The sequence below is a fragment of the Octopus bimaculoides genome, chromosome 19 (assembly GCF_001194135.2).
Source record: "Octopus bimaculoides isolate UCB-OBI-ISO-001 chromosome 19, ASM119413v2, whole genome shotgun sequence".
In the NCBI taxonomy this organism is placed as follows: Eukaryota; Metazoa; Mollusca; class Cephalopoda; order Octopoda; family Octopodidae; genus Octopus; species Octopus bimaculoides.
This window is the reverse complement of record NC_068999.1, coordinates 47,179,222-47,190,020: the sequence shown is the minus strand read 5'-3', so window position 1 is coordinate 47,190,020 and position 10,799 is coordinate 47,179,222. Positions and strand designations below refer to the sequence as shown.

Below are 10,799 nucleotides of genomic sequence, written 5' to 3'. Positions count from 1 at the left end.
TTAAAGCCTGGTACATATTATGTCGGTTTCTTTTGCCGAACCACGAGCTTACAAGGACATGAACATACCAACAGTTGTCAAGCGGTCGATCTGACACACCAGCACAGGCGAAGGTAAATAATATGCACACCCGGTGTTTAGGGTTAGGGTTACGCCGAAAACTGATGGTTTGTGTATTCTTTACCTCCGCCCATATATATATATATATACACATACATACATACACACACAACGGGCTTCTGAAATCTAAATACCAAATCCACTCACAAGGCTTTGGTTGGCTCAAGGCTATAGTAGAAGACACTAGCTCAAGGTGTTGCATAGTGGGACTGAACCCAGAACCAGGTGTTTGGGAAGCAAGCTTCTTGCCATGCAACCATACCTGTAGAAAAATTTAATTAAAAAATGCCCCTTTTTTTTTTTTTCGTGAAAGCTATGAGGAAACAGTCGTTGGGTGAAGGGCACTAATGTTTGTATGCCAGATTTTGTTGTAGAATTATTCAAAAAATTATGTTGTAGTGTTTTCAGAAGAAAGTTTAATGATCCTAATGTTTGATGTGATTGAAAGACTTTTTAAATATTGATATACAGTATAAATTAATATACAGAATAAATCGTGCTTTATCTTTCCTTCTCTCCCTCTCTTTCTCTCTCTCTCTCTCTCTCTCTAGTTAAGTTGTAGAGTTAACTGCTAAGTTATGGGTTTGTAAACACACAAACACTGGTTGTCAAGTGGTGGTGGTGGTGGAACAGACACAAACCAAAGATATTATATATGTATATGTGATAGGCTTCTTTCAGTTTCCATCTACCAACTCCACTCACAAGGCTTTGGTTAGCCTGAAACACTTGCCCAAGGTGCTACACTTAAAAGACACTTGCTTAAGGTGCCACACAGTGGGACTGAACCCAGAACCACATGGTTGGGAAGCCAGCTTACCATATATTTATTTATTTTTGCGTATTTCTCCCCACTACCTCTTGACAACCAGTGTTGGTTTGTTTACGTCTCTGACTTAATGGTTTGGCAAAAGAGACTTATAGAATATGTACCTGACTTTTTTTTTGGGGGGGGGGATGAATACTGGGGTTGATTTGTTCAAATAAAACCCTTCAAGGTGGTGCTCCAGTATGGCCACAGTCAAATGACTAAAACAAGAAGATGAATTATAAAGGTTAAATAGCTTAGTAGTGTAAAGTGTCAAACACAACCCTAACATAACAAAACAAAAATTTAAAAAAAAAACGTCCAAAAACATGTACCATTCGCTGATGATACAAGGCGGCACAGTTCTTACAGATCTACCTAACAGTGCTTCATCCACTTGATTAGTCGAGTGGCTGATATTAAAATAGATTCGTACTACTTCACAAAGAAACACCACTATTACTGGTTGAGTGTTGGATTCACTTGCAAAATAACTGCTTTCTACAAAATCTTATTTTCTCATTACATAGATTGAGACAGTCTCGTCTGTCTTACTATAGATTTCATTTTGGGTGAATTACCTGAGATCGTGAAAGGTTCGCCTCTTCTTTTTACATAACGTTGAATGAACAAAATAGCATAAAATGTTCCGAATATTCTTTAAATTTCCACTTTAAGTTGTTATTTTTAATTTTTTTTTTTTGCCTTTGCCTCTTCATGAATCTTAAGTCAAGTAAATATGTGTTTCCTGTTAGAGAAGTAGATGTGAGACCATTTTCCTTCGTCTTCACTTTGTTCACTTAAATCCTCTTCATAGCACTCCCTAATTAACTCTATGACTAGATCTATAACGTCAACATATGTAATTTTCCGTTAACACTCACTCTTAGACGATTTCTTTAGAGTTGTTAAAAATGGGTCCTGAAATAGAATTAAAAACTGAAGATTGAGTGTTTATACCAATTCCTTATTGTATCTGTGTAGTGAGAAGTTTGCTTCCCAACCACATGATTCCAGGTGGCACCAGGCTCCAATCTGATAAACATTTAATAATTATAGTGAAAAAATTACCAGAAAAACCATTTCTATTAATTTTTTTCAAACACACACACACATACACATATGTATGTGTATATATATGTGTATGTTAGTGTCTGTTTGTCCCTGCCCCATCCTTAACAACAGGTGTTAGTATGTTTATGTCCCCATAACCTAGCAGTTCAATAAAAGAGACCGATAGAATAAGTACCAAGCTGAAAAGAAGAGAAATGAGTCGCAGTGTCAATTCATTTGCCTAAAAATTCTTCAAGGTGGCACTCCACATAGCTGCAGTCTAATGACCGAAACATGATGAAAAAGAGATTCATAATTAGAATAAAAATGTTAAATAGTTAAAATAATTTGTCTTTAGAATCCTGTTATTCTTTCACACAGTTATCTAATTCAAAATGGGTCATGTTTAAACTGGCAAGCTTTTAGACATTCAACCATTGACTAACATTCTCGTCGCTGAACTTTGGTTCAATCTTAAAATTTATCTTCTACGAGTTAATTCATAGCATCAAATTAAAAGTGAATTATATTTTATATTTGATGCCCTTACAACAGCTGAAAGCAGACTTTAATCCTTAAAAGTCCTGCTTTACCCATAATGAGTGATTGGAGACCGTTTGTATATGGTGGTTTGGCATCAGTTACAGCTGAGTGCGGTAAGTGTTGCTTTGTCTCAATAAAAATGAACCCTCATTCACCTCCCCCTTTCATCCTCTCACAGTCAAGATAAGTCACCTTTCTTTTTCTAATTCTTCTTCTCTGCCAGTATTTCCCAACCTATTTTCCATCACGTGCCACTATAATTTTCCAGTAAAATGTATGCTTCACTGGTGATTGGAACAAAAACAACTTTATTTTTAATATTTCATAATTATATACTTTCCTTAAAGAAATATCCACACTAGAGCATTAGAAAAGCACTGTTCTGTAGTAAACAGTCTTCACGCAGTATGCTTGGCTGGAGGGATTGGTTTGGCTAGGCTGAATTTAGGTGTAGTATGTTTGCTGCTTAAAAAGATTTTCAGTTACATGTCCCACTTGAAAAAAAAAATGTCTGGATCCCATGTCTCACCACAATTTTCCTAGGCCCCACCAGTGGGGCATATACCCCATGGTGGGAATCATTGCTCTATACCATACAACGAGAACATAGAGATTTGTGACAGAAACCTGTTTTTGTTAGTTGCAGATTCTTTCGAAGCTTGTATTACCATCCATCATTCTTTCCAGGATATACTTGAAGTACCAGACAGAGAAGGACTGGTGGTTTTTTTTTTTTTTTTTTTTTTTTTTTGTACTTTTAAAGTATAGTGGACGTGAGATTATATATATATAGTATATCCTTGTTGTTTAACTCCTGCTCATATCTGATCAAGCTGACCACTGTGATCAAAAATGTTCCAACTGTTGCTAGACCTACATTTTAAGGCTTATCTTTACCGTTTTTTTGGTTGTTTTTTTTTTTTAAGACTAGGATGAGATTTGAAGGAGGATTTGGCTGCTATTTTCAGGAAATCAAATGATCTCATAGAAGCTTGCTCATTATGTCCTGTTTACATAACTGTGTTGAATATGTAAATTAAAAACCTGAGAGGCACTCAGAATATTTGCCAGGAAATTGTTATATCCTGATAAATTTTGAATAAGTTATCAGCTGAAATAAGTCAAGATCACATAAGCCAAACCCATCTTAACAGGAGTGGAGAGAGCAAGAGAGAGAGTGTACGTGTGTGTAGATTGGAATGTTTGGAGGTTTGGAGAATGGGCAAGAGGCTAATGATTTAGTTTTTGTTATCGTCATTTAAGGTCCATGTTCCATTCTGGCATGGGTCAGGTGCTTTGACGGGATCTAATGGGTCCAAGGATTGCATCATGCTCCAGTGTCTGCTTTGGTATGGTTTCTATGACTGGCTGCCCCTTTTTAATGCCAACCATTTTACAGGGTGTACTGAGTGCATGCTTTCATGCCACCAACACTAGCAAGGTTACTATACAGCTCACAAGACTACAGAGCCTGATATGAGGGGTGGGTGTGGCAGCTTTATACTAGGAGATGAGGAATTAAAGCATTGGAATTAAGGCCTTTGGGGTCCACTTAAGATTCTGTTAAAACTTATCTGCAATAAATTGGTTCTACTTTTACAATACACAAAATATTTTAACAATGTTTTTTTTTTTTTTATAAAAATATGATAGGATTTGTTAAACATCAACTGGGTATGAGGGTCCGTCTGTAAAATTGGAACCAAAGGGGTCCACAGGAAAAAAAGTTGTTGGGAACCACTGGAATAAAGTATGAGAGAGAGGTGGGTGGTAAGCAGGTACTTGTTGTAGAACTACTACATGGTTACTCACCTTTATAAGAACAGTTGAGTTTTCACTCCATTAAATTACTCCATAATTACAGAGTAAGATTGGTATGTCAGCTACAGAAAGAAAAATGATAGGAAGATTAGTTAAATACACTTTAATGGCTGTAAGAGTGTCAAAGAATTAATATAGCCTTTGTTCAATGAATACAGTTTCTGTTAGACTAAAGTTGTCAATTTCTTTTCTTTCTTTGTATTTTTTTTTTGTTTTCTAAATTTTGTTTACTCACTACCACTTAAAACCATTCTTGTTCAGTATTCCGACAGTTTTGGAGTCTTTTAGATTGATTTTACATTCCTCTCTCCTTCACTCATTCTCCTCAACTTCATACTAGATACATAAACCTTTAAAGATTATCTCTAACGATGTTTCGCTGTCGAGCATGTTACATTCAGTGGTAACTTTGGCTGATTAGACTTGGACATTTTTCACAATGCCCTGTGTGAAATGTTGAATAAGATCTGACTTGATCCTAAACTGGTATTAGTTGTTATTTCTTTCAAACTAGTATGGGGTTAAATAAAGTTAAGATTCATATTTTTGGCAAAGTTTCATTCATTTCTTTCACTATCTCAAGAACCATCCATTCACAAATATTATTATCTATTCTGTAAAATATTAAATAACACATTTTCTTACTGAAATATTTTTGTCCTTTCTTTCAAAAAATAGGGACATTTCCAATTGACACCACAAAAACACGTCTGCAGGTGCAAGGGCAAGTTATTGATTCAAGGCTAACAGAATGCAAATACCGGGGTATGTTTCATGCTTTTGTGAGAATCTTCCGCGAAGAAGGACTCGTAGCATTCTATTCAGGGTAAGTAAATTTCTCCATGTACATGGTTCAAACGTCTCACTGTTGCTTGTTTGGTCCTTAACATAGCTGTGGCCACAAAAGATGTATATTTTCAACATATAGGAAGATACCTGTTCCTGTCTTTTTAGCATACTTTAATCCTTTAGTATTTAAAAACCCACTCCGGTCATGAATTAACATGGGATTGGACCTAGAAAGTTACCCTCTGAGGCACAAGTTCAGGCAAGGCTGTTTATGGAAGACCAGCAGTCGCCCATGCATACCAGCCTCCCCTCTCCACACCAATGTTATCCAAGGGAAAGGCAAAGGGGTTGATACAGCTTGGCACCAGTGATGTCACAACTCATTTCTACAGCTGAGTGAATTGGAGCAATGTAAAATGAAGTGTCTTGCTCAAGAACACAACTAATAGCCCGGTCAAGGAATTGAACTCGCTACTTCAAGATTGTGAGCCTGATGCTCTAACCACTGAGCCATGCACCTTTAATATTTAATCCAGCAATATCTGGCCCAAATACTCTACCTGTTTTATGTTAAAACTGATCTGGTCCAACCTCTTACACCTACCCTACAATGACATTCTAAAAAATATACAAACACACCATTGAAATCTTTAACACTAAAAACAATACATAATTTTCAAAACAATGTGAATAAATACGCAATACAATTGACAAAGAAATCTGAATGCTAAAAGTTTAACCTTTCATCAAAGCTACTTTTCTCGAGACCCACCTCAGTTGAGACAGGGGCCTTGTCTTGCAAGTTACTTGGTGACCTCACTGGTGCTGGTGCCACATAAAAAAACAAACAATCGGTATATGCTGTAAAGTTGTTGGCATTAGGAACGGCACTCAGCCACATGAATCATACCAAAGCCGACAATGGAGATTGGTGCAGTTCTTTAGCTTGCCAGCTTCTGTTGAATTGTCCAACCCATGCCAGCATTGAAAATAGATGTTGAAGGATGATGATATGTAATCCTCACATGCTGAGTTAGTAGTTGTTATGCAACCCTAGGCCATCCCTCATTCAGCAGGCATATAATCACAAGTATTCCAGCTATGGCCATCCTGCCTTTGTTTTTGCTACATGATGTCTCTAGCATCCTGGGCAAGATCTTTTGTACCAACCCCAAAACTATGCGTTTCACTGAGATGAAGTATTCATCCTGAATATTGCAGAATTGGTCCTGCCATTTTACGACAAGCTACTTATGGAACTATCAAAATTGGTATTTACCAGTCAATGAAAAGAATGTTTGTGTCCAACCCAATGGGTAAGTTTGTCTTTTTTTTTTAATTATTATTATTATTATCATCATCATCATTTTCATTATTATTATATTGATGTTCTGAATTCAAATTCCGTTGGGGTTGACTTTGCCTTTCATCCTTTCGAGGTTGGTAAATTAAGTACCAGTTGCATACTGGGGTCGATGTGATCGACTTATCCTCCCCACCAAAATTGCTGCCCTTGTGGCAAAATTTGAAACCATTATTATTATTGACTGAGAGCAAAAAATGTGACACTGGAGTAAAATATACAAAGCCCAGTATATCCATTATGACTACCTGTCTGATAAGGGTACACCAGGCACATGCATCACAACCATATGTGCGCAACACAGCACATGACCTTGCAGGTGGGACCCAGTTAGAATTTTCTTCAGGTCAAGTAGCCCATCCTGCTCAAAAGGTCCCTGAATAAGGTTTGTTTAAGGATGTTTGTTTAACAAAACACCCATATTTCCAGAGGTGAATTATTCAAACCCCAAAGAATTCCTCTCAACACATGGCTATGATGCTCCCCCACTACTTCTGCTCGTGATCAGAGATGCACATATCGTCAGCTACCAAGGGACATGCTCAACTGGTTAAGGTCAAACAACTGACAAGCAAATCTGTGGTATTGAGCAGAATATTTGCTGTAGCCCATCTTTTATACCTAGACAAAACAATGTACATGATAACACTTCCAATCAGTTAAGATCAGAAGCCATCAGAGCCATTGTGTGGTACTGAATCAGGGCAATTTATCATTATTATTATTATTCAGTAAGCATTCTTTATTAGATAGCTAGAAAATATTTTAAATACTTTGCAAATATTCATCCTGATTATTGATCTTCCCAACATTAATCTTATGCTGTTCTGTATTCATTTCAGATGAAACACTTGCCACAAATGTTTTTTGCGGTGTTGTTGCTGGTATAGTTTCAAGTTCTATAGCTAATCCTACTGACGTACTCAAAGTAAGAATCCATTTGTTGCTCAACATTTTACTGTAAAACTAGCTATCACTTATGATAGTTTCTATTTTGTATATTTTATGCATCACTGGTTGGTGCATGCACACACACGCACACACACACACACACATTAGATTTTTCCTATTCTTTGTAAGGTAGTTGTCATTAGGAAGGGCATCCAGTTATAGAAACCAAACCAAAACAGACGGTGGTGCCTGTTATGGCCCCAGGCCATGCCATGCCATGCCAGCTTCTGTCAAGTCATCCAACCATGCCAGCATGGAAAATGGATGTTAAATGGTGATGAATGAAATGGTAGGTGATCTGTTACAAAGTGCAAAGACTTTCGGTTGGAACTTTGTGTTTCTGATGCGAGATGGAGACAAAAATGGTAGAAGCCCTGGATTGAAATGATAAGGAACAAAATGGAATGAGAACAATTGGGTGCAGCTGTCAGAATGCTGATGGTTTGGCATAACTGAGTGGACATTCATCCTGTTTTGGCAAAAGTACTTTCCAGTGCTGGGGACAAATACACACACATATATACATACAGATAGAAAGAGTGAGAGAGACATGATTTATTAATTGAACATGTTTCACATAAACGCTTTCTGTTCCTTCATACACATAAAGAGATGTTCACCCACAAACAGAAAATGTGTGAGAAGGAGAGACAGAAAGACATATTAGTTTATTAATTGAATATGTTTGACATAAACACTTCCCGTCTCCGAATACACATAAAAAGAAATCTGCTCACACATAAAGAGAAAGATGGGGAACAGAAGGGTTTGATACACAGACAAATGAACAAATATCTTACTCCTGTTACACATCATACAGAGTAATTTTAACTGAAAAATTATTTTATTGCTTAAAGGTAAGGATGCAAGCTAAGACTGAAAGTTTACAGACTTCAATGTTTGAGTCTTTTATACAAATTTACAAGAAAGAAGGTGTTCGAGGATTATGGAGAGTGAGTATTTTTTCTTTACTTTTTTTTTTTGTTTCTTTCAGTTTTTTTTTTGTCATCTTTTTTCTTCACTATTTCCAAATATCCATATAAAGTCAAAATTTTGAGACAAACTTAAAAAGTTTCAAACATTTTATTTGCTTTAGGTTATCAATTTCTTCCTTCTTTGTTCACTAACTTTGGTTTATTACTCTTTGGTTATGTCTCACTGAAGTATCATCATCATTTAATGTTTAGGGTTTGATATTTTTGTTTAAATTTTTGTAACTTGTGTATATATATTTTGTTCAAAACTTTGAATATTAATTCTTGCAGGGAGTTGTTCCAACTGCCCAGAGGGCTGCTATTGTAGCAGGAGTAGAATTGCCTGTCTATGATATCACAAAGAAACACATCTTGAAATCTGAATCTATGGAAGACCATGCAGGAACACACTTCATGTAAGTTTATCGATGTTTCCCTTATTATCTTGGATAGCAGCACACCTGTTCCTGTCCTCATTCTTGATCTTTCTCTCTCTCTCTCTGGCCAGGCAACCATGTACTTCTTCTACAGCAAAACACCTGTTTCTGTCTCTGTTTCCCACACTAATCTTTCATCATCTGCCACACGATCACCTCTCAAAGGATCCTTGTCTTGCAAGTTACTTGGTGACCCTGCCAATGTTGGTGCCATACAAAAAGCATCCAGTCCACACTGAAGTGGTTGGCATTTGGAAGGGCATCCAACTGTAAAACCTATGACCTCGCCTGTACCTCTGTCACATAAAAAGCATTTTGTCCACTCTACTGGGTGGTTGGTGCTAGGAAGGGCATCCGGCCATAACAACCATGCCAAAGCAGACAGAAGTCTGGAGCAGTCTTCTACCTGGTCAGTTCCTGTCAAACTGTCCAACCCATGCCAGCATGGAAAGCAAATGTGAAACCTAATATAAATCTTATAAATCTAATATTCTCCTATCCTTCCTTAATACCGGTTCCCATATGCTACTCGCATCTGGACTCTGTCTGCTTAGGAGCTTGTGTCCTAGCATATGTGCTGCTGCTTTTAGTTTTCGTATTTTCCAGTGATGTTCTCTATCTATTATTTTAACTTCATCCCACAGCGGGGAGGTGGTCTTCATTTTTCCCTACACGATCAGCTATACCCGATTTATCAGTATCTCCTGATGTCACAGCTTATCTGTTTACATTGTTTTGACTTAATCATGCCTTATCCCAGAGCTTTGAGATTTTGAAAATGTGATTGCACGTATTTTCTTTTTCTTTTTTTACCTTTGTTTAGTGCCAGTTTTACTGCTGGACTTGCTGGTGCTATAACGTCTAACCCCATTGATGTTGTGAAGGTAAGTGAGTTTGTAAATCTGTTAACAGTTTTCTAGTAAACATGGCACTGATGTGGTTGAGGGGGTAAGAAGTTTGCTTCCTGACCACATGGGTTCAGTCTCACTGAATGCCGCCTTGTGCAAGTGTCTTCTACTATAGCTCCAGACTGAGCAAGGCCTTATGAATGGATTTGGTAGATGGAAACTGACAGAAGCCTGTTTGTGTGTGTGTATATGTATATATCCATATGTATAATATATATATATATATATATATATAGACTTGGGTCGACCAAAGCCTAGTGAGTGAATTTGGTAGACGGAAACTGAAAGAAACCCGTCGTATGTATGTATGTGTGTGTGTATATATATATATATATATATACATATATATATATATATATATGTTTGTACTTGTGTGTCTGCTTGTCCCCACCGCCCACCATTACTTGACACTTATGTTGGTGTGTTTATGTCCCTGTAACCTAGCTGTTCAGCAAAAGAGAACAATAGAATAAGTACTAGGCTTACAAAGAAGTCCTGGGGTTGATTTGCTCGACTAAAGGTGGTGCTCCAGCATGGCTGCAGTCAATTGACTGAAACAAGAAAAAGAAGAAAGAATGAGTTGGTGTATATGATCTACATCAGTAAATTAGTCTTTAATCTCAAATACAATTATTAGAACAGAATTGTATATCTAAGAACCTATGCTTTTTTTTTTCCATCAATTGTATTCCACTTATTTGTGCTTTGCTAACAAGTTCCAATAAGTCTGAAACATTGCTGACATCATCCCAACTAACAAGGATTTGATTTTTCCTTTAAGCATCATACTTAAATGTTTTACTCTTCATTGAAATTGTCTCCTCTTCGGAAGCTACAAATGAATGATGGCAGATGTTTTGTTTCTTTTCTCCAAGAGGAAAATCTCAATCCATTTACAATCTTCAAGAGTTTAATTGATTATGTTGCTCTCTGAAATTTGTTAACCTATTTTCTTAATCTCTAGTAAGTTATAAAAAAAAAAAAAAAATTGATACTCATGTAAGAGTAGATAACTCTGTCGATGCTCTTTAT

The 10,799-nt window shown here is 36.8% G+C and overlaps 1 protein-coding gene across 8 annotated transcripts in view; it reads left to right on the top strand.

The window, feature by feature from the left end:
- Positions 1-10,799, top strand: part of LOC106877821 (kidney mitochondrial carrier protein 1) — a 33,550-nt gene that overhangs the window by 3,835 nt on the left and 18,916 nt on the right. For 6 of the 8 annotated variants that reach the window (XR_008266229.1, XR_001410419.2, XR_008266228.1 and 3 more), the window contains exons 2-8: positions 2,537-2,637; positions 5,024-5,171; positions 6,356-6,450; positions 7,340-7,425; positions 8,306-8,401; positions 8,714-8,838; positions 9,683-9,743. Coding sequence is in view for 5 of the 8 variants with exons in the window: in XM_014926840.2 (XP_014782326.1) it covers positions 2,580-2,637; positions 5,024-5,171; positions 6,356-6,450; positions 7,340-7,425; positions 8,306-8,401; positions 8,714-8,838; positions 9,683-9,743 (669 nt within the window). In the remaining 3 variants the exon portion in view is untranslated. Of the gene's footprint in view, positions 1-34; positions 114-2,536; positions 2,638-5,023; positions 5,172-6,355; positions 6,451-7,339; positions 7,426-8,305; positions 8,402-8,713; positions 8,839-9,682; positions 9,744-10,799 lie in introns of those variants that run through there. The other 2 variants (XM_014926843.2, XM_014926842.2) reach the window with 2 other exon arrangements.